The following is a 24,080-nucleotide window of genomic DNA, read 5'->3' on the forward strand; positions in this document are numbered from 1 at the left end:
CTGCAAAAGTATAAACTGGTATAACTGCTTTGAAGATTTTGATATATTCTAGTAAATTTGAAGATGTGTATGAGCTATGAACCAGCAATTCAATTTCTGAGTATATATACCTAAAAAATCTCTAGAACATGTGTACAAAGAAATATTTATAAGAATGTTAACTGAAGTAGTTTGTAATAGTAAAAAAATCTTGAAATATTCTAAATGCTTATCAACAGGGGAATAGATTAATTTAATTATGGCTTATTCACACAATAAAACACTACAAAGGAGTAGAAATGAATGAATCTGAGCTACATGTATGAAAATGAGACTTAAATGAATATTCCAGTTAAGAATCACTACCCTAAATCAAAAACTTAATCAATCAATGTTTATTATACTTAAAGTGACTAGAGGGGGAATGAAGCACCATTATTTCCTTCAACTTAGAGGAGTAAATGTGGGTCCTCATAAGAAGCTGTTCCTGCAAGTGTCAGGAACCATGTGAATCCTAGAGAAGTGAGTGGGGATAAATGCAGAGAGTGAGGGAATAATGGGAATAATGTATGCAATTAAATTTTGGGCATAGGCAAGAAATGATGATAGCCTGGATTAGAGTGTTGTCAATGAGAGAAGTGGATAGAGTAAAGAAATATTTAGAAGATAAAAATCATCTGGTGTGGGGGATGGACTGGAAAATGAGAGGTGATGGGGAGAAGTGTCAGAATCTCAATGGGGACATAATACAATAGAAGCAGAAGTCAAGAAAGGAGGTACAAGAGAAAAAAAATAAATGTAGTAAATCCAAGACAGTAAATCCAAGACATAAGACTTAAGTGCAAGGAGTGAAAAGGATAAAGGACAAAGTGATGTAAGAAGCTAGAAAAGTCCTTTAGGAATATATCAGTATCATATAAAATAAAGCTGAACTGTGGAAAAAATGGTTAAAGTCATACCACATGTGCATTTAACTTCCATGAATATAGCCATATGCCCTGGAGGGAAGGGGGAGGTAAGAAATAATATGAGCAGCAACCAACCACTGTATTCAAAAGTATGTATATTCAGGTGAGTTAGTTATGGTAAAAGTTGAGCAGCTGAAACCAAGAGGCTCTGGACAATGATTTAAAGAAAACAGAAGTCTATATTCCTTTAAAAAAAAAAATCTAGAGCTCTCCAAAGTCATCCACTGACATTTATTTATACACAATCCTTATGTCTCTGAGAGCTGTCTCTAAATGAACCAAGTTTCTGTATAACCATTCTCCTATTGCAGAATGATGTGAAAGTGGACTCAAATATGTAAAGGATATTAAAGAGGTAGAAAAGGTAGGCTATCATACTCTGCATGATGGTGGCATGTAAAGGAATTTGGAAGAGTTTGAAAGTAATGCAGTATAAAAGTGGAGATTCTTGCATATATATTTATTCATCAGTGTTATCAAGACAGATATTAAGATAATCTTTTATTAAGGATAAAATCATTCTCATCAAGAATAGACTGAAAATGCAGTTTTTTATGCTTCTATATGTTATTTGCAAAGTAGACAAATATACTTTTATAGAAAAGTGACTTTAGTAAAAGATAACTAAAAAATTCTCACAAATCCTACATCTTCACATTCTCCTGTATAATATCTGTTAAAGTAAAATAAGTCTTTCCTTGTATTTTGTTTGACATTATAAATAAATAATGAAGAACCATGGTAAATTGTTCCACAGTCTATTAAAAATTAAAAGCTTCCCATGACTCTTTTTTTCTGGACAAAAGATTAGAAAGGTTACAAATAGAAGCCTGGAAAAAAACATTACACTGAAGATGACAGACACATCATTTTTCAATGAGTATCAAATACTTCAATGAAGGTTTAACTATTCAAATCTCCAGAGATAATCCATCAACAGACTTTCCATGTAGGGACAGCAGTGACATAGGTGGTAATAATAAAGTAATAATATTTACTGTTAAATAAACTCCTCCCTAATGAAGGTAAACTTACGAAGAATGGATATTCAAAATATATATTGAGTTCTTTGGAAGAGGAGGGACAAATCTTCCTGTTAAGCATGTTAAAGACAAAAAATATGGGTTAAAAAGTTAATTGCCTTTTAAGAGGAGCCTGATTTAGAGGGAACTAGTAACCAGAAGAGACCTCAGAGGTCTTTTAGTCCTCTTATTTATCCTCTGCAAGCTGTAAGCAACATCTCAAATTGCTGACTACCTTCCTCTTTTAGAAACTGTTGCCACTTACATGTCTATGATTTTGAACTTTTTAATTCTTCTTACTTCCCTGGATACCTGAATGACAGACATAGCTACATATTTATATTTAAAATACAACAGTGAATAAAAATTGACCCACGTATCCAACAGGCTTACAGTCTAATGCAGCAGACACACAGGTAAATTAACAACTATGATGCTCTGAATGGGATATGTCCAAATAAGGGGCATCAAAAATTGGCTAGAGGAGGAGGAATTAGCTAGGTAGTGGAAAGGAATGTTTCAGGGAGCAGTAGCTACCAAAGTCAAGGGGAAATGAAAAGATCAAGACTGCATATGATAATTCTGTCAACAAATACTTAATAAATATCTACTACATACTAGGCACATAACTTGGAGCTGGGCATTCAAAAGTAAGCAAAATAGGAATGAACTTCTTCCTTTACACTGAGAGTGGAAAACAGACATTAACCAAATAATTACACTATTTCAGGTATAATTATAACTTGAGGAAGTCCTGAGAAGAAAAGGAAGATGGTTCCATCCTGGTGTGAGAATTTATCCCCTGAAGGTAGGAATCAGACTGGGAAAGCTTCTGTGGGAAACAATCCTTGAGCTGGCATCTAAAAGATGAGTGAGTAGGAGTTGTCTAAGGAAAAAGGGAAAAAATTGATTCAAGGAAGAGTGTGATACAAATGAGGCAAAAAAAAAAAAAAAAAAAAAAGTAGGCAAAGAATAGATAAGATACTGCAAAGTCTTGAAAGCTACATTAAAGATTTCGGTCTTTATCCTAAAAGTATGGTAAACCACCAACAGCAAGAATTTTAATCTGCATTTGTATCACAGATTTGCATTTATGATCACGTTTGACTCCAGACTGCAGGATAAACTGAAAAACATCAGGAATAGATGTGGGTAGACCAGCTGGTAGTCTATCCACTCAGTCAACAAACACTGAGTGCCTACTATGTGCAAGCACACTTTGTGTGTTGGATACATAGGAATAAATAAATTAAAGTCCTTAACCTCATGAAATTTATACTCTAGTAAGGTGAAATAGGTAACAGACAAGCAAATACTCAGTCTACAAAGTCATGCAGTGATAAGTGCTATGAAGGAAAATAAAACAGTGTCAAAGTAATAAATGAGGAAGAATGCTATTTTAACACATGGTATTGTAAATCTAAGCAAGAAATGATGACAGCTTGAATAAGGTGACAGTAGTGAGATAAGTGGGTGGAATGAAAAGCTATTTAGGAGGTAAAAAAATATATATGGTTTTGGGGATGGACTAGAAATACTGGATGATGGGGAACAGTGTCAAAGATGCTTGTAGATTAGTGACTATATGCATGCTACTTAGGGAAAGTATAGTAAGGTAAAAGTCTAGTTAAGTTTTAAAGGACTATAACATTTAATAGCTGAGGTGAAGAAAATGAACATCCATAAGAAATAGGAAAGATGGATTTAGTTAAGTCCACAAGCCAGGGAGGTAGATGGAAAGTACAGTGAATGTGAAATTGCAGGAGTTAAGAGAGGAGTCAACAGCATCAAATGCTGCTAAAAGATCAGGTACAGTAAAGACTAATAATACCTACTGGATTATGATGGTTATTTTGATGTTATGAGTGGGGGGCAGGAAGGAGAGTAAACATTAGCTTACCTTGAAGACTGAGTGAAAAATGATGAAATGGAGATATCAAGACCAGACAATTCTTTAAATTGTTAAAGGGAAAAAACTGGAGACAGGTAATAGCTGGAAGGAGATGCAGGAATCTAAGTAAGGTTTAGTGTTTCTTTCTTTTTGGTTTTCAGATTAGAGAGGCACAGCTCACAAAGGTATTGGCAAGAGGGCAGAGCTACAAATACAGAAGACTGACGGGTCTGTACTAAGACAGGTAGGATGTACAGGTTGGAAAGAAATGGGACATTCAGAAGGTATAAACTACAAAATCTACAAGTATAATCTACAAAATTGGATTTGAAAGGTGAGTGAAGGGAGGAGTTTAATATGATTCTCACGTTCATGGCTTTGGTAACTATATATTGTTTTAATACTCACAAAGTAGGGCACAAAGTAGTAAAAATGGCTAGGGCTTAAAAAAAAGAAAAAAGGAGTAAAGAACTATGAGAAGGAAAGAAAGATGAGCTCAACTTTACGAAGTAAATTTGAGGTTATGTTTGATACTCAAGGGGAAATACTCAGTAGGCAGTTAGATATTCAGGGTTCAGACTCAGATGATGGAGCTCATTCGTATGCAGGTAGTAGGTAAAGCCAAATGTTTTCATGCCTTCACCCAGGGAAAGTACATTAAGGAAGGAAAATAAGGAAGAACAGAGTAAGGTTCAGTACAGAGCTCTGGGGATCCTCTAAGGTATAACATAGAGTTTTCAAGAAATTCATATCCATTTAAGTCTACTAATGTTTTCCATCCTAACTTCTGAAATTTCAAGAGAAACATCTTGTACTTATATATTTCTTAAAGCTGACAAACATGCAGAAAACCAAACTGAATCTCTCAAATAATGACACTATTGATTACTGTATTTTAGTAATATGTATTATGATAAAATATTTTAAAATTCTTGTTAGTACTCTATACAGTCCTTGAGGAGCTCTCAGCCCATAACATGGTATATACCAGGAGGCAGGAAACTATGGTCCATGGACCAAATCTGCCCCAATGCCTGTTTCTGTAAACAAAGTTTTACTGGAACACATTCACATTTTACATACTGGCTGGCTGTTGCTGCTTTTTTGATAAAATGTTGAGTAGCAACAGAGACCTTATGGCCTGCAAAGCCTAAAATGTGTATTATTTTTACAGAAAAAGTTTACAATCCTTGCCACAAAGTAGATTTAAGCCTGCAGAAAATATTATTTCCTCAGGGAGATAATATTATCTCATGGGGTTTGAGCAGGTTTCACAGGGAATATTTAAGGATAATTAAAAGCTCACCAAGAATAGGAAAGAAGAAAAATATCACATATAAAGGCACAGAACGAGAGAATACTGTATTTCAGGAAAACAGGAACAAGTACAGTCCATCTAGTATGTAGGATATTGGGGATGTGGCAAGTGAAAGAATGGCAGGGAATACTTTCACTGATTGACTTCCCCTGCCTATGCTGCCAGGCTCATGTGCACAAGGAGTAAAATCTACAATTTTAAGGCTATACTCTAAAGAAAATATAATTAGAAAATGCAGTTAAGCTGGTAAAATAGATTAAGTTATCCTGTCAGGAGTCTGAACTCGATACTACTCTGAATTGGAAGGTTATCATTTATCAAAAATTAAAATACTAAGGTTTATGAATGCGTTATTTTTTGAAATTAGAATAGATTCGGTGTTTTCCTTTTAATGTTCTGATTTGTATTCTGACATAATTTTCTGAATGAGAGAACGAAGAGTAAGATCACACACCTTACCCCAATGCAGAACTGCATATAATTCCAAGTATTCAAAAGGACATTATGTTGCCCATTTGAATGTCATGCAACTTATCATCTGTCAAAGAAGGGGAAAAAAGGCTGAGCAACCTAGCTGTAGGAAATAGTTTGCAGCTGGAAATCCTTAATCAAGGGAATGTCATGATCTTGTATGGGTTTTAGAAAGCTTAACTCCACTGACAGGAAGGGAAGATGGCCTGAAGTATAAGAGATATAATAGGTATAACAGTCTAGAAGCCAGTGACCAGCGGACTTGAAAGACAAAGTTTAGAGAAGAAGCACAGAGGAAGGAAACGGGTTCAGTATGTACTAAGGAAAGAAAGAATTGCTGATGAGAGTTGTAGAGGACTATAAAGTTTGCAGGATAGAAGACTGAATGGAGCTGTGTTAAGGGAATCCCTAATCATTGATTAGGGAATATATGAAGCAGAGAAAGAAATCTAGAGGGAAAAATGCACTATTTCAGATATTTATTGGAACACCAATATTAGATATTAGATATTTTAGATAAGTTGACTTGAGGAGCCTTTTAACATTCAAGTGTATCTCTTCAGTAGGCAACTGAAAATATAGTGCTGAACATTTGAAAAGAGGTTTGCTCAGAAGACATGAGATTTGGAAGTGGTAGTGGTTGAAACCATAGAAATGGATGAAATTTCTTCAGGGGTAGGCACAGGTGTGAAGGGAACTAAATAAATAGGAGAAAAGACCGATGAAAATTCCATATTTAATGGGCAGGCAGAGTGAGAATAGCCAAGACAGGAACAAGAAAATAAGATAAAAGTGATTGCAGGGGTCAAGTGTATAGTTTCACAAAAAGGAAAACAGCTTATTACACAGAATAAAGAGCCAAGTTGTTGAGATAAATGCATAAGATCTTCCGGTGACAAAGTACAAGATAATGCACTGAGAGATACAGCAGCTAATTGTTCATAATGTTTCTGTTTAATAAAATGTTTCTAAGGTATAATAAAAAGCCATGAGATATAAAAACAGTGCTTGGAATATAGGAAGTAATCAATTGTTGGTAGCTATTACTAAAATCATTTTCACCAGGAAGAAAACAGCAAATCCAGCAACTTTGCTGCTGGAGCCAAAAAGGCCAACAATTTTTAAATATCAAGAAGGATACAAAACATGAAATACCTTTATATAAAACTAGAGTACATCTTAACTGGAACCATTGTGTGGAATTATAAGATAAAAAAGGGAATTAAAATACAACACAACAAAACATAATTGGATCTTCAGTTTGAGAAAGAAAAACTATTGTTAAGGGTCTATGCAAGATTTCTACTACCATCCAAGAAAAAAGGGAAACTGACCAGCAGATGGAGCCCTTCAGAATGTGAGTAGGCAAAACTCCCTATAGTAAAAAAGGATGACTCATTAGGATGTCTAAATGTTATTCCCTAAAGATACTTAGCTCCCTCTGTTTTAATCACCATATAACTTTATTAGTAGCAAAGTTTCTGACATACCTTAACTCTAAGAAAACCCAGGATTCTTTCACTTATGGTCACTACTTTGAAAAATATAAATCACGTCAAGTTTTTGTGATTGCTCCTAAACTTTTTTGCCCTTAGATGAACTACTAAATATCTAGATCTATACCTGAAAGAAAATCAGAACTACCAGGTGATTACAAAAAAAAAAGGCAATTACTAAAATGGGAAGTAGAGTTCAATCTTATTTTGTAAGTAACAACTACATTCATCTGTCTCTGTATGTTTATTAGGAGCTCCTAAAATGTTAAAATGAATATAAAACAATGAATTAATCAGAAGATTCAACTGGGGAACTTTCAGAACCTATGTTTATGGATTAAAACAAAAGGATGGATATCACTATTATATGGTTTTAGATGACAGTGTCCACAACCCAGACTCACATTGTCTCAACAGGACTTGTTTGTTCAAGTTTTGCCCATAACCAGAAGGTACAGATCCAACTTTTATGATTTTATGGCATATCTAGAATTAACACCACGATTCACTGATTTTTCCTGTCCCTTCCCTATATTGCCAAGTTCATGTGCTCAGGGTGTAAAACCTGTAATTTTAATGCTATACTCTAAGGAAAACATTTTTAATTTGTAAAATCACTGTGAAAAAACAAAACAATACAAAAATCCCACAGATATCAATGTACTCCAAAGTCAAATACAAAGGATTTTTACTTACCTAATTTGAGCATAAGACTCTATTTTTACAGTTACCCTACAACACAACTACAAATAAACAAATATATTAACAAAGCCAAGGATTTTGTGGCATCTAGTCTGTAGGCAAGCCTATTTACGTAGCTTGACTATATGAGAGCACCCATACACAAAAATTAGAAGTAAATTAGATGACTCTAGCTTACAAGATAAAACAGCTGTCATGTTCCCCTGTAACAGCCCTTAGGTCAGGGAAACCAAAATACTAAAGTAGGCACAAAATCTTTAAATCTTTACTTTTCCATCTGGGACACTTACCTACTTTGTATCAGAGAGGTGGCACAATGCCTGATGACGTAATGAGTGACTCATATATCATAAGAGCTACATCACCAAAATATCCAAATGGTAAATCATGTGGCTTCAGTATGTGTATGTTGAACATCTTATTACCTAATGATGTTGGTTAAATGGGACAGATCCTGAAAATTTAGCAATCTGTTCCAGAAAGCGCAAAATTAATAAATCTTATTCCTTATAAAAGTGGCTTGGCTCAGATTTTCAATTCTAAGTTTGAATTCCTGGGAGATATTTAACAATAACAACAAATCCAATTTCAAAGAAACTTAAGTTTTTCAATACCCTATGAAATAAAAAAGACAAAAACGGAATAATTATAAAATTCTATTATTCTATGGATGGTACGAGTAGAAAAATCTTTGCATGTTGGAGAGTTTATCAAGAGTATTGATGCTCAGAAGGACTGATTTCCCTAGCGTTACAGAGCTTCTGGGTAGCAATCACGGTATGGCATTCCTCTCCAAACTCCAAAAAATCAAGCTGAAAAAGCTACATACTGCTCCTCTTGTTGTAAGCACCAAGAATTTGAATGCACACTGGGAAAGGAACCCAGCAGTTTGCAAGTCTCTGTACGCATCAAAGGATTACTGAATGTCTGGGATCTTACTTCACTCCAGCATCCAAATGACCTCTACTAAAAAATCTCAGAAACATCACTTTTTGGAGCCAGATTCTCCATCTGCTCTGTCAGAGCCAAAGGGAGGATCAGATACAAGACCTACCATCATCTTTGGCATTAAACTCAAGCTCAACGTAGGATGTGTTCAGGTTGCTGTGGGTCCTGTTCTACTGCCCATTCGTGGGACAGTGCCCCATGCTTCCTAGAGATGATGCCTCCCATGACTCCCCTCGTGACAGCGCGCCCGGCGGGAGTTTCGCTTGGAGGCTGTAGGAGCGACACCCCACCCCCTTCTCTAGCTCTCGCCCTGGGAGGCCCTTCCAGACCAAGGCCTCCACTAGGACCACTCACTCGACGCCTGCTCACCGGTGAGGGTAGCGGGGAGCCCGGCTTCCGCTAAGCCTTTAGGGGAGTGAAAGGGGTTCCTCGCCAGGGGCAGAATAGGAGGAGCCAGAGGCCGCCGGGCCCCTCCCCCAGTGGGCTTACCCTCCGCCGCCTCCTACACGCTGCAGCCGCCCCGCTTCCTTGCGGAGAATCCCGAAGCACTGCGTCCAGCAGCAGTTCCCCATTGCATGCCGCCTAGGCGCCGCGCTCCTCCTCCTCCTCCTCCCGCTCAAAGCCCAAACCGAGGCCCGGCAGCCGCATCCGCGCGGCACGAGCCGAATGGAGGTTCTGGTACCAAGGGCGGGCCGGCAGGAGCGCGGCAGCGTCAGGAACTGGGGCGACGAGAGGGACAGGCGCCAGGAACAAAGGCAGCGGTTACTCCAGCGGCCGCCGAGTCGCCGCCGCGCCAGTGAGGAGGGCCGGGCTGCGGGCTCTGGACTCCCTCGCGGTCCTCATGGCCCCTCGCTCGCCTCAGGCCCCTAGCCCAGCTCGAGTGACCGCCTCCTGCCGCTGAAGGAGACCAGTCCCAGCGAGTCGCCCGCCCAGGCCCCGCCCTCCCGCGCACCTTGGTCTGCGCCTCGCCGCCGACGCCGCCACACCCCCTACCTCTCCCGGGCTCCAATAGGTCGCTCCCTCGGCCGCTCCGCCTCCTCCGGCGAGCGGCTCTGACGTCAATTCCGGCAGCTCCCGAGTACGAACCCTCTGCCTTGCACGGAGCTTATTTCCTGGGTGTGGAAGTTTGTTTTACTGGACCGTGACCTACCTGGGAAATCTTTTATCCTTGCAGTTTCCCCGCTATGGGTCTGGAGTGTCTCCCACACAGTTTTCGAACTTTGCCCAAAGCCTTGTGAGCGGCTTACCTAGAGCCTCAGGCCAGGAGTCGTCAAATGTGAAGGGGGCACTTCTCTGTGAGGTGTGTGCTTAGGTTTTGTTTATATTACATCATAAGTGGGAAATAGAGCCAAGGAACTGATTGTGGTTATTTTGAAGAAACAAGAATTTTTTATTTTCTGGTGTCTAGTTTGCGTTTCAGTCTCCATACTGTCAACATTGTGGGGAAATTAATTAACGGTGCCTTACTGACGTTTTGTTTTGTTTAAAATCAGGTTTTCAGATATTCGGAGAGGCAGCTGGGGTCCGGAGGAAATGTTAGAAGGATAAGGTTTTTTCAAGGACACTAGCCTTGCTAATCGAAGTGTGCTTCCCAGAACTGTGGTAGATGGGAAACGACAGCTACTATGAGAGAGTTTGCGGCACCCTCTTCAAGTTTTCCTTTAAAACAGGTTTTGTCTGCAGTTGGCCTTAAAATCGGATATAAGGCGTGGCTTAGTAAACACCTGGTCTAGTAGGTAGGATGCTTTAATACTAACCACACATGTCAATTTTTAGCCTGTTTTGATTTACCTAGGAAAATTGTTATATTTTAGAAAATTGTTATTCATGATAAAATATTCTTTGACCTCATTTTTTTGCTTCCTGAATTCTAGACCGACCCAGGTTTCAGTCTTAGCCCTGCTTCTTAACTAATTTTGACCTTATTTGAATCTTAGTAGTTTTTTTGTAATCGAGTGCATGAGGATATATTTGTCCCAATAGTCTTCCATCAGTGAATTCTCGTGGAATGCCTGAATAACTTCCTGAATAATGGCTGTATTTTCTTTCTCAACTTCAGCCCCTGAAATCAAACAAATATATTTATAAAATAGTCTTTAAAATTCAACTCAAAATGTTTAAAAAACTAAGTATTCAGTCTATGGAATACTACTTAGCAACAAAAAGGAACATATTAATACACATACCTTAAATGAATCTGTAGGATATTATACTGAATGGATACAATATCACTTCCCCAACCCTCCATTTGGGCATGGGTATCAGTAAAGACAACAGACAAGTGTATTCTGATAAGATTTATGCATTTAACTAATCACAGCTAGAGAATTCACTTATATGACAATTGCCCAGGCAGGATACTTGATTTACCAGTAAGAGACACAAATAGATTGTTCACATTAGTGGCCATTTACTGTCAGCCTGCTAGAGAGACCCTCCCCCCCACCTTCCAGGTAGCAGGATGTTTCTCTGTCTTCCCCATCCCTTTCAAAGTTCTTTTCTCTATTGTAGTTTATTCTGAAGTGAAAGAAGTTTTTCTCATAGTTACTTGGAGTTCATCAGGATGCAGTCTGCTCCTTGAACTGTCTTTTGGATTATGTGATTCCAAATTTGAATCTCTTTTTGCTCAGAACCTCTTCTTTATTGGTTATTAATCACTTTTTGTTGTTTTGATATCAGTTGCTACCATCATGTTGTACTGGGGGCTGGAGGGTCCCTGCTAAGGGAAGAACTCTGTGCCCTCCATTATCACACTGGACCAAACATAGACCTAAACTTATCTTTTTAATTCATTGGAGCATAGTTTAAATTGCCAAAATTTATACAGGATATTAGATATGACCACTACAACATGGAGAAAATGAGATAGTAATGAAATTTACCTTATGTGTTTGTTGTCAGTTTAAATGACTAAGCATTTAGTCAAATGCTTGATGTAATATAAAAGTGTTTATTATAATATAATTCCTATTATATACTATGTATTATGCTATAATTACCTATAATACCATGAGTGTAATATAATTATTAGCTGTTACTATCCACATACTGAAGAAAATTTTTATCAGCAAGTTTTTCTTTGTAGCTGCATCCTTGGCATCCTGTGATAACTAGCTTTTTCAAAATTCTACCTCTTAGACCTGCACTCAGGCATACTCCACACAAATTACTTGAAGTCAGGCCCTAAGGCAGTATGGCCAATGTAGAGGAATGAATTCTGTAAATCTCAGGCCTTGTTTGTCCCATGGTCTGCCTCTTTCCAGGATGATTGAAAGTGAGAATACCCACTGGCTTATGGAGAGACTTCATCCACTACCAACTAGAAGTGTTTGTCTTGGGAACCCAAATAGAACAATCTCATCATAACGCAATCATCCAGTATCATTATGGTTCCTAAAGTCTTGTTATTCAGTACTAACTGTCTGAAAGACCAACAGTCCAGTCCAAGTTTAACTTAACCCAGCATTGCCTAGTTCTTCTGTATATATTTACTTTCATTATAAAGTGAAAATGTAGGCGTGTTAAACCTACTTTCAGCTCCTGATTGCTCAATAATGGCTTGAAAAGCTCATATTTTCATAAAAATAAGTCCTAACATTTTGCCAGCATATCACAGCTTCTCTTAATACTTAACAAACATTTCTCCAAAAAAAGTCCAAGTGAACTAACTCTGCCTACAGAGAAAACAGACTTTGCATTATCATATAGAGTCATGTAGCTCCTCAAAATGACTGTTCTTAAGTATCTTTATTTCTGCAGTGGTCTTTTACTTTCCACTTCCATAGCTAAATAGGTAAATGGACCATTTAAGTGATTTTTCAAGAAAAAGGGATGCAAAGATGAGTACTTAAAGATAAAAGGGAAAGTAAAAGGGGAAATTAACTTTTGGCTGATTCAGCAGTGCCCCATTTATTCTGGGGTATGTGATGAAATTCATTAGTTGGTTCAGTATCACTGAGTACTATACACACTGAGTGATTTGCTTTCTTCTTTGCTCATCCATCATTTACATTTCACAAAGAGGGATTAACAAGAACTGTTACGTGATTAATATGAGATGCTTACAGTGAGTAGAGTTTGTTTCAGTTCTCTCCTGCCTGTTCAGAAACTGCATTAGTAATTTAAGCAGGGAAAATTTAACAGAAGGAATCATTAAGTAGGTAGGTGGTGGTTAATGCTAGAAGGAAACTCGAAGTTCTAATAGATGTAGCTACTACAGGAAGCAGCCACCAGCCTGGGACTGAGGAAAAGTGAACAGGGAAGGAATCTAGACATTAAGAGGAAGACCATACAAGGAGATATTCAGACCTCTGAGAAGACAGTGTGGATTCCACAGAAACATTCTACCCATCCATGTGGTAACAGAAGAAGACGGAAAGCTGTCTCTGCCCATGAACCCACTTCCGTGGACTAGGGGGCACTCACCACTAAAGTAGGAGGGCTGTGGCCATTGTGGTAAACACTGCCAGGATGCCTTCCTGCTGATCCACTTGCCACTATACGGAGAATAGAACAGAAAAAGAGTAAATTACTTCCTCCAGCCTTATAGTGTCCCTCTAGCACCCTAATTGGAAGATACCAAACAGAACCTGCCAGCAAAGGGCAAAGGTAGTCTGCAAAATCCAATTGTAGAATCAAAAAACAGTGCAAAGAAGGGTAGGAGATAAAGGAGAGGTTTGTTATTATTGATGTGATCTGGGTTTAGGGGGAAAAAAAAGAGCCTGTCTTCTTTAGAGTTAAGGAGTTGGAATTTACAACAACCTCAGAGACTTGGAATGCCAGGCCAAGAAGTCAATATAAAAAGTGGTTTTGAGACAGTGATGCCCTTGAGATTTCTTGCAAAGCAAAAACAAATTCACTTTGGGGGAGGTATAACTTCCATCTAGGTTGCAGATAGATGTAAAACTACACTGAAAATGAACCTGCAATCACATATTACAAACTACCAGGACACAGGAATAGCAGAGAAAAAAAAAAGAATCTTACAGAATAAATGTAATAAAGCAATCAGATAAACACTATAAAATATGTATGTTTAAAACAGTTAATGTCATAAAAAGGCAAGGAAATACAAGATAATAGTTAATTGAAACAACTATTAGAAGTGAAAAAGACACTAAAACATTAGTGGAGAAATTTCAGCTTTTAGTTAAGATGTAGAAGAACATGAAAGACAAGTGGTAGCAAGGAAAACCTCAACAAAATTAAACTCCTGTCTCTGTGATGTCAGCGAGGAGTGAAGAATGAAAGTCTTGAGGAACTAATTTTCAAATAGAAATGAGGCATTCATAAATGAACAGAGAATCTCAGCAATTTTCCACTTGGGAGTAGGCACCTGGTCTAAATATGGGTAGATGGAGAATTGGTCTGTCAAAGATGGAGATGAGAAGAAACCAACCAAGGGTGTACTTGTAGGATGCACAGGAATCTGGAAGAGGACTGTAGTAGATTGAGTTTTTAAAAAATGTTTTCAACAATATCTTCTATCCTATAGAATCTTTTCCTGCAATGTGACAGTGACATTCCTTCCATGGAGTGGTAGTGTTCATAGTCCCTGCCTTGAATCTGGTCAAGTTTGTGACAGTGGTGGAAATAATAATATGTGAATTCTGAGGCTAAGTTATAAAAGGGACTATAGCTTCTTAGCTAGCACTCTGGAAGACATGACTTTGCAAGTCTGACTGCAGTGTAAGGAGTCCAAAGATGCTATGGTGTGAAGAAAGATCATATGGAGGTGTTCTGGATATCCCAAGCTGAGTTCTCAGCCAACAGTCTGCATCAACCAGCAAGCTTGTGTTTGGAGCCACCTCTAGAAGATTCCTGCTTCCTGGAGGCAGGCTACCCTCCAGCCTAATTCACATTTTCCCTGAACATAATAAAATGTTTGTTTTCACTTCAAATTTTATTGTTTTGTTTCTATTTGAATGCCTTTATTTCAAATGTTTGAACTGCTAAATTTGGGATAATGCGTGATGGAGCAATAGGCCACCAGAGTAAGCTCTAGATTTGAAAATAAAAGTACCCATTTTGACAGTTCTCCCCTCCCTACATACCAGTTACACCCAAATATTTCCATGAAAGCAGCAGTTGGAGTAAAGGCTGGAAAATAGGTATAAAATAGATATCCTCTACATCCTCACAATGCTTGGATTCTGGGCCTTATCAGAGTTGAATCTAAAAATGAGCCAAAATTATCTGAAAGTACCAAACCTTCTCCCAACTCAAATACTAAAAAAAAAAAAAAAAAAAAAAAAGGCACAAGAGTTAATGTGTTGGGAGTAAGGCTAATTATGAGTGAATTAAAGCTGGAAAAAAAAAAAAGAAGGAACAACAACAAAAAAAAGTGTGACTCGACTCTGTTCAACGTAACTCTTGGAATAATACGAATAATCATCCTCATCCTAACTGAGGAAAGGGCTTGTACTCTCTGGGATAATCAAAGCAAAACAAATTATATTTCAGTTTTGTCGTTTTACATAAATATCTTTAAGTTAATTTTTTAATGGACATGAAAATAAGCAGAAAAGTAGGACCATAATCAAGAAAAATACAGTCAATAAAAGCAGTCCTAGAGATGACTCACTTATTCAACTTGTAGACAGAAACTTTAACACAACTATTATAAATATATGAAAGCATGTATAAGAAAGCAAGAATATAGTAGGTAAAAATATGTAGTATTTCAGGAAAGAAAGAAAAACATTAAGAAAATAAATTTTAGAACAAAAAATTGTATTGAAAAATACAATATCAGAAAAACATTTAAAGTATCAACTGAGCTTAACAGCAAATTTGATAATGTAGAAGAAAGGATTAGTGAACTTGAAAACAGTTCTATAGAAATTAATGTGGATTGGAAAAAAAAAGATTGGGGAAAAAAAAATCAGATTCTCAGCAGCCTGTGAGTTAATATCAGGTGGTTCAACCATATTTGTGTTTGAGTTCCAAAAGAGGGGAAAAGAGAGAAGTGCTTAAAAAACAGTATTTGAAGAAGAAGTAATAACAAAAAATTATTTACATTTGGTGAAAAACATCAAATCACATATCCAAAAGAACTCAATAAACTCTAATCAAGATAAATACAAAGAAACCACATGTAAGCATACTGTGGTCAAATTGCTGAAAACCAAAGATAAAAAGAAAATCTCAAAACAAAAAGAAAAAAGAAAAAAGCCCAAACCCATGGGGGAGAAAAAAACTCATTACGGGAGAACAACAGTAAGAACTCCATCTGACTTCTTATCAGGACAAATGCAAGCCACAATGGAAAATCTTTAAAGAAGTGAAAGAAAAAAAAAAAAAACCTGTCAACTAGAATTCTATACTTAGGGAACACATCTTTCAAAAATGAAGGCAAAATAAAGACATTTTTCTGATAAACATCAACTGAGAGAATGTTTAATGCAACAGATTTTTACTACAAAAAGTGCTAAAGGAACTCATCAGGCTGCATGTAAATGATACCAGATGGACACACAGATTTATAAGAAAGAATGAGTAGTGCTAGGAATGTGGATAATATAAGCCACTATTTTTTCTTTAATATTTTAAAAGGAAAATTAACCTTATAAAACAAAAAGAACAGCAGTGTGTTGTGGGATTTGTAGCATGTACAAGTAAAATAAATAACAGCACAAAGGAAGGGAGAGATTAAGTAGAATTATACAGTTGTAAGATTCTTCTATTAGCAGAGAAATGATTTAATATAATTTCAATTTCTATGGAAAATTAAAGATTCATATAATAATTTCTAAAGCAGGATTTCTCAATCTCAACATTATTGACATATTGGGTCTAATAATTCTTTGTCACAGGGGCCTGCCCTGTGCATTATAGGATGTTTAGCAGGATCATTGGCCTGTACCCACCAGATGAGTCATACCCACATTCCCCAGTGTGACAACCACAAATTTCTTCAGATATTGCCAATGCCTCTGGGAAACAATATTGCCCCCGATTAAGAACCACTGCCCTAGGGCAATCGCTAGAAGACACACAATAAGGGAAACACACCCACCCACCCACCCACCCAAATACTTAAAGCTATAAACTCAGTAGAAGAAGTAAAAGAAAATATTAAAAGCAAGGAAATAAACAGACGATGAACTCAGTCCAAAAGAATGCAGTGAATAAGAAAAAAAAGAAGGAAGAATTGGTGGGATAAATGAAAAACAAATTACAAGATTGTAGAACCAACCATATTAATAATTACTGTAAATGTGCTAAACACATCAATTAAAAGGTAAGAATTTTTTTCTAAACTGGATTAAAAAGTACCACTATATGTTGTTCACAAGAGATGCACTTTTAATATGAAAACATAGATTAAAAGTAAGGATAGCATAAGATAACTATACTAATTAGCTGGTATGATTATATTAACATGAGACAAATTGGACGTCAATACAAGGAACATTACAAATGTCAAAGAGGGATGTTTTATTATGATAAAGTGGATTAATCAAGAAGACGTAATTCTAACTTGTGCATGTACCTAATACTTGAGTCTGAGAATTCAGCTACCATGTTGGAGAAACCATGTAAAGGAGGGCTGAAGTGCGCTGGCCCTTAGCTCCAGCTGAGCTCCCAGCTTGCAGTCAGGACAAATTGCCAGCTGTTTTATTTTATTTAAAATAGAAATATTTTAAAAAGAGAACTTATGAGCTAATAAAAAATTTTGAGAAAGTCACCCAGGATTTAGTACATAAAGATGGAAATATGAAATAGAAGTTAATTGATTAGGTTATGGAATGGACAGGTACAATAGGAGTTCCAGCAGGAGAAGCAAGAAAGAATAAGGTTTGGAGATATTCAAAGATATAATATCTGAAGTATCATTAATGCTGAGATGAGATCCGAATCCTCAGATTTGGAAAATATAATTCCTGAGTGAAACAAATGAAAATAATCCATATCTAGACACATAATATTAAAACTGAAAAACACCTAAGTCATAAAGATCTTAAGAAGAACCCCAAAGAAGAAACATATTACATTTAAAGAAATGATGATTGTCAAGACTTCTTAATGCAACAATAAAAAAACAGAAGGCCATGGAGTAATATACTCAAAGTGCTGAGAGAAAATAAACCAATATCCAGCTAAAACATTGTTCAACAGTGAGAGCAAAACAAAGGTATCCGTTATATCTGCTACATAAAAAGTCACACAACTATGGTGTTTACTGTTGTTCAGATACTGGAATACTTTCATACAGATTGGTAAACAGTTGTTGCCCCAAGCCCTCGGAGTGTTCCTTAGGACCCTCCTTCCCATATTCCTAAAATCTAACAAATTAAAGTTTAATTCCCGGCACATGGAGAGGCTTCTAGGACCTTATTCCAGCCCTGTGATTGCCATCTATTTTCATTGGTTGGGTCCTGCTTCCCAGGCACTGCCATTGGATATCCAGAGATCCCAAGGAATTGGCCTCTTCCTTATCTGAGCCTATCATCTAGTTGTGGTTGTGGAGGATGGTCCATGTGGCTACCACCGAAAGTATGTGCAGGTGCCTGCCACCCTACAGGCTTATAAGCCAGGTTGCTGTGGCTCCCATGTGCTTGCTCCCATTGTACAGTGTTCTCTAGGCCAAAATGGGCCTCTATCCCACTGGTAGCAGCCCTTGTACCCTGGGGAACCAATGCCCAGTACTAGTCTGGCTCCCTCCACAATGCTGTGGCCATCCGCTGCAGGCTGACACTCCTTTGGATTCACCTTCAAATGACCACTTGTGGAAACTGTAATCTCCTTAAGACTTGGAGAAAGCTATGGAGAACAGAGAAATCAGTTAATAGCACTAATGGAGGCCACCTTTGGTCCTGCTGAGGTGCTGCAAGTTCTTCCAGTACAGAAGACATTCATAGAAGGCACAAGGCCATAGAGGATAAGCAGACCTACGTGGGTGGTTTGGAGCCAGAGGATCCCCTTTTTATTACCCTATTTATTTTCAGTTTTATTTAATAGGATGACTTTTTAAAAATGATTCTTACACCCTCCATCACAAGCACATGACATTTGTTTTTAAATAAAAATGAGAGCTAAATTATATACTGTTTGCTCTCTGTCAGGTATCACTGTAAACATATATTAACACATTTGGGTCATAGAATTATTACTATCACTCTCATTTTACAAATGGCAATACCACAACATAAAGAAGGTATTCAAAACTTAAGTTGAAGAGTTGGGATTTGAAGCCAGAAAGCCTAGACACAGAGCCGGTCATAATCATTGCAATGCTGTGCTCCTTTCCTTCTGGATTGTAGGAGTAGGTTCAACCTAATTAAGTATGGTAATACAGTAAGAGATAATAGAGGTAGTAACTATTTAAAAATCTTGGACAGCAATATGAGAATTGGAAAAAAATAATGTAGGTCAATGTTTTAACACTTAAAATTATTAGTATTGTAACCACAGAACCAGCTCAAACTGATCCTTCTCTGTCAATAAAAGGATGTCTAGTTGTCTTGCAGATACAGCAGAACCAAAACTGCAAGTCATGTAACCTGGGCGTGTGCAGAGAAGGAAAATCCTCAAATAACACTGGGAGACCACATTTCTTTCCCTTGGAACCTGAACACTGGGACCCTTTCAGAAATGAGGGGTCTGTGGTCCAGGAAGATCTGGTGCTCAAATCCACCATTCTATATCTTACTAAAAATGGCCAAGTGTAAAGGAAGCTCTCGAGTCAAAACCTGCCCCTGCCAGTGCTTCTGCGTACCAGCCTGTCCTCCCTAATTCAAAGTTTGACTGAATCCCAGGTTGGAGACAGATTTGAGCCCTGCCTCCTGTCTTCTTGCTACTCCATCTCACAATAAATCTCTAGTTGCACTAGTCTTAGCTTCTATGGTTGTCAGGCAGGGAGCCCTTGCTTGGTAGCAATATTAAGAGAATTTCTTTATGTATTGAAACTGTAAGTCTCCTAATTACTCTCAATTTAGTGCAGAATTTATTGAAACAGTTTGATATAGTTTCCTATATCAAGTTGTGGCTAAGAGAGGGGCATCATTCAGCAAGGAACACCTATGTAAAATAAAAAAAAAAAAAAAGAGAGAGAGAGAGAGAGAGAGAAGGAGGGGCCAGCAGTGCAAGGGCCCACCTTCAGAGATTTGATTTAACCAATCTAGTCTAAGTACCTAGCATGAGCATTTTTAAAAGGCTAATGTGTTGTCAAGGTTGAGAAATGCAGCTCAGCAGCTGAGGTTGGCAAACTACAGTCCACAGCTGCCTGTTTTTGTAGATAAAGTTTTATTGGAACATGGCCATTCTCATTTGTTATTTGTTGTGCATGTCTGCTTTTGTGCTACAACACAGAGTAGTTGCTACAAAGACCATATGGCCCACAGAGCCTAAAATGTTTTCTGTCTGGCCCTTTACAGAAAAAGTTTGCCAATCCTTTCTCTATAGCACTGAAAGTGAGTGAACTAGGACTACAATATTTAAAAAAATCTCCAATAAAAATTTTTAACGAGAAAAGCAAGATGGCAAATGATATATACAGTGTAATACAATGTATATGAAATTCCAAAATATGCAATACTACTTTAAGGTACTAATTTATGTAGTGAATGTTTTTTTAAAAACCACATAGAAATGTTAAGCACAATGTTCAGGATAGGAGCTACATCTAGGGAAGAAGGAGGGGAATAAGATTTAGGAAGAAATGGAGAGGAGAGCTAAACCAAATGAAATAAAACAAGACAAAATGGCAAGATTGACTAGAGCTGGAGGATAGGTACATATAGGTTTATGTTATTCTCTATACTTTCTAAGTGCTTAAAAATTAAATGAGTGGTGGGCACTGAGGCTTTTTGGATTTTACTTGTAATCTATTATAACAAATTATTTTCAGTATATTAACTTGTTTCATTCTCACAATAATCCAGTGAAACAGGTTGTAGTTGTTTGTTTTTAAATTGAGGTATAGTTGATTTACACAGTGAAGCAAGTTTTAGTGTTAACTCCATGAGAGTAAGAACTATACTTGTATCTGCTCACCACTGGACCACAAGCAACTAAAGCAGCTTGGCACTTAGTATATGATCAAGAAATATTTGTTGAGTAAATAAACTAATAAGTAATGAAAGCATTGTAACTGCAGAAGACCAGCCAAGCAAAGTGGCTTATGCGAAGTAAAACTGTTTATTCGTGGAAGAGCTAGCATTTGAATTCAGGTTACTGACAGCTAATCTAGTGTCATCTATAATAGTCTAAGTTAGCCTTGTCTCTCCTCCTTTTCTATAATCTGTTATGCCTTTGACCCAATGGCCTTGACAAGAGCTGAACTCATGCTTAACATTTTTCTGCAATTATTAGAAACACAATCTTGAGAATATTGAGTTAATGATTTTACAGTTTGTGTTGTTGTTTAGTATATATGACAATGGGCATACGGCTTGGTTAACTGTTTCCTATGGGATTGACATGTTTTATGAATTATATATCTGGGAATAAGGGCTAGGTTCACTGGTTAAATAGGATGCTGCCTAGAAGGTGGATTGATTTAGTATACAAATCCAACACTAATATTATTTTGAATGTAATTGCTTTTGCTAGTCATTTATTGAATGGAAAGAAAGTCTACCCCACCAGCCTCCTCTTTCATGCTGCTGTTGTAGCATTTTCTTTTTCTTCTAATGTCTTCATTCTGTTGATTATGGATAACGTGGCAACACTGTCAGCCGTCACCATCAATACCAACTCCACCATGAACAGAAACACAATTGAGTAGCCTTTTAGAATCCTAAAGTAGTTTAAATCACTTATTTCATTCTTCTTTCTCAACAAGGAAATTAGATTTACAGATAAGAAAACTGATGTTAAAAGAATTAGGCATCGGCCAAGTTCACAAAACTAACATGTGGCAAAGTTATGATTTAGGCCCAGGTATGACTTCAAAACCATTTTTTCTTTATGGTTGCAGGAGGCCAACATCAAGTGGGACTTGGGAAACTAAAGAGCAAGTCTAAAACAGTACTTCTGATCTTAGGAGGTAGGTTAGTTTGTTTATCTTTCGATTGTTTTTTTAGGCTTTGGATTTGTTATTTTCAGTTTCGAGTACCTAGTGAGCTCTAAAATTGTGTTGAGATCTAAAATCTAGCCAAGGCTGTATTTTCAGATGAAATTTCTGTGCATATCTTGCACTATACACACTTGCTGATAAATGAGTGTTTTACTCCGCAAGGGACTTTTTTCCAATCTGTGAGCCTATGGTGGTTTAGATCTATGCCACTAGGATGAGCTTCAAAGCAAATGGCTCAGTGATTGCAGGGAACATCTGTCTGTGCTTGCCAGTTTGTATGTTTTCCCTAGCCATATAAATCCTCACTGTGTGGCCAGATTACAGCTATATACAATTCGGAATATTTCGTATGCTATCCCTAAAGACATAATAGACATAAAAGGTATTATTCTAAAATAGGTCATGACATTAATATACACATGCATTCATGGATCAACAAAACAATATTAATATTCTAAGTGGAATAATAGATAAGGAGATATTGAGTTAATCTTCTTAAGTTATTTTATATTTGAAATTTACACAATGTGAAATATGAAAGTCAGGGCCTATTCAGATTTTTGTCAGTAGTGGGGGAATTATTTTCAAAGGTAGATTTTGAATGATCACTGACCCTGTATGAGAGGCTGGGCTTTTCCACGCTTTTCCTTTTACAGCAGGGGGACCATGTTGAGCACCTAATCACTAGCAGAACAAAAGATGCAGCATTTTTTCCATAGTCGGGTAGTTTGGTTTACTTCTGTTCTCATTTTTTATGTCTTCTAATTGGTGTAAATACGATTTTTGTGATGGCATTAAAAGACTTTTAGAACTATTTAGACTGGGGATTAGCAGCCAATTATTTCGTTTCATAGTAAGAAAACCACAACCCACAGAAGTTAAGAAGCAGAATTAGGACTAAATCCCAAAGTCCAAATTAAGAGTGTTAACCCTGACCTCCTTGCATAGTTCAGTTGCTAATTCATATTGAAAGTTATTTTGAAATCTTAGACTTACCTAATTCTTTTGAAATCCACTGCGAATGCCTCATTCCAAGCATTTACTTGGTATCTAGATATCTACAGGATTTTAAATTGGACTTTGTGCTTCCAGTGTCTTTTTACTCCAATTCCTTTTGGTTTTGTTTCTGAATTTATTTACCCCCTAGTAGCATCCCAAGTAATCCTTTAAGTTTTTTAAATGATCATGAAATATTTTATCTTTATAAAATTATATTATCTTAGATCAGGAAACACACTCTGAGAGGGCGGTTTATGCCCAGGGAGTTTACTGGAGTATGTTCTTGGATCAATGCCTATAAGGGGAGGGAAGAAAAGACTGGGTAGAGGGAGTTGTTGAGCAGCTCTTGGAGGCCAGGCTTTTATACTTTTGTATGTGCTGCTTCTGGAGAAGGGGAAGACCGTGAGTGAGGTGACTCTCTTTGGTTAAGGGCAGCTCCTAGAGAGAAACTCAGCTGGGCACTATCAGCTGCCATTTTCCCCAAAAACTAGGGGAATGAGTGCTGAAGGCTGGAACAGAAACCTGAGTTGTGCACCACAGCATCCACTATGAATATATATAATGTATGAATAAGACATAATAAATATAACAAACACTCATTGTGTTGGTTGGGAATAATCATCCCCACCCAACTCCCGCTCCCCACCAAAATGCCCTAATCCCTGGAGCGTGTGAATATTTTACCTTCTATGGCAAAAGGGGCTTTGCAGATGTGATTAAGTTAAATGTCTTGAGATAGGGAGATTATCCTATAATAGATAATAATATCCTATTATCTGTGTAGGCTCAGTGTAGTCACAAGTGTCCCTTATAAGAGGGAGGTAGGAAGGTCAGAATCAGAGAAAGAGATGTGCTGACAGAAGCAGAGGTTGGAGCAGTGTGGCCAGAGATCAAGGAATGCAGGGGCCTCCCACACTGGAAGAGCCCAAGAATGTATTCCCTTCTAGATTCTCCAGAAAGCTCTCAGGTCTGCCAACACTTCCGTTTATGCCCATAAGACTCGTTTCAGACTTCTGAACTTTAAAACTGTAAGATTTTTATTGTTTAAACATTTTTATTGTTTTAATCTATTAAGTTTGTGGTAATTTGTTATAGCAGCAATAGAAACCAATACACCGATATGCTCTCACCCTGGATTAAGCAATAGAACATCATTAACCATGCCTCTGAGAACCCTCTGTCCCTCTCCAATCACATGCCTCTCCTTTCCTACCAAGGGTTACTACTATGCTGAATGTTTATTTCTATCATTTCTTAACTTTTCA

At 37.3% G+C, this 24,080-nt stretch overlaps 1 protein-coding gene and 1 long non-coding RNA gene across 3 annotated transcripts in view; one reads left to right on the plus strand and one right to left on the minus strand.

The window, feature by feature from the left end:
• Nucleotides 1–9,676, minus strand: part of AP1AR (adaptor related protein complex 1 associated regulatory protein) — a 31,962-nt gene extending 22,286 nt beyond the window's left edge. Inside the window, exon 1 of one of the 2 annotated variants that reach the window (XM_031467567.2) lies at nucleotides 9,285–9,676. In XM_031467567.2, coding sequence (XP_031323427.1) covers nucleotides 9,285–9,367 — 83 coding nt within the window. In that variant the 5' untranslated portion in view covers nucleotides 9,368–9,676. The remainder of the gene's footprint in view (nucleotides 1–9,284) is intronic. The other variant, XM_010981093.3, reaches the window with a different exon arrangement.
• A 122-nt stretch (nucleotides 9,677–9,798) lies between these two features.
• On the plus strand, nucleotides 9,799–14,695 carry LOC116157664 (uncharacterized). Its single transcript, XR_004141756.2, has 2 exons — nucleotides 9,799–10,095; nucleotides 14,290–14,695. It is a non-coding gene; the product is annotated as an uncharacterized LOC116157664 (long non-coding RNA).
• Nucleotides 14,696–24,080: the final 9,385 nt, after the last annotated feature.

Source organism: Camelus dromedarius, chromosome 1 (genome assembly GCF_036321535.1).
Source record: "Camelus dromedarius isolate mCamDro1 chromosome 1, mCamDro1.pat, whole genome shotgun sequence".
Classification (NCBI taxonomy): domain Eukaryota; kingdom Metazoa; phylum Chordata; class Mammalia; order Artiodactyla; family Camelidae; genus Camelus; species Camelus dromedarius.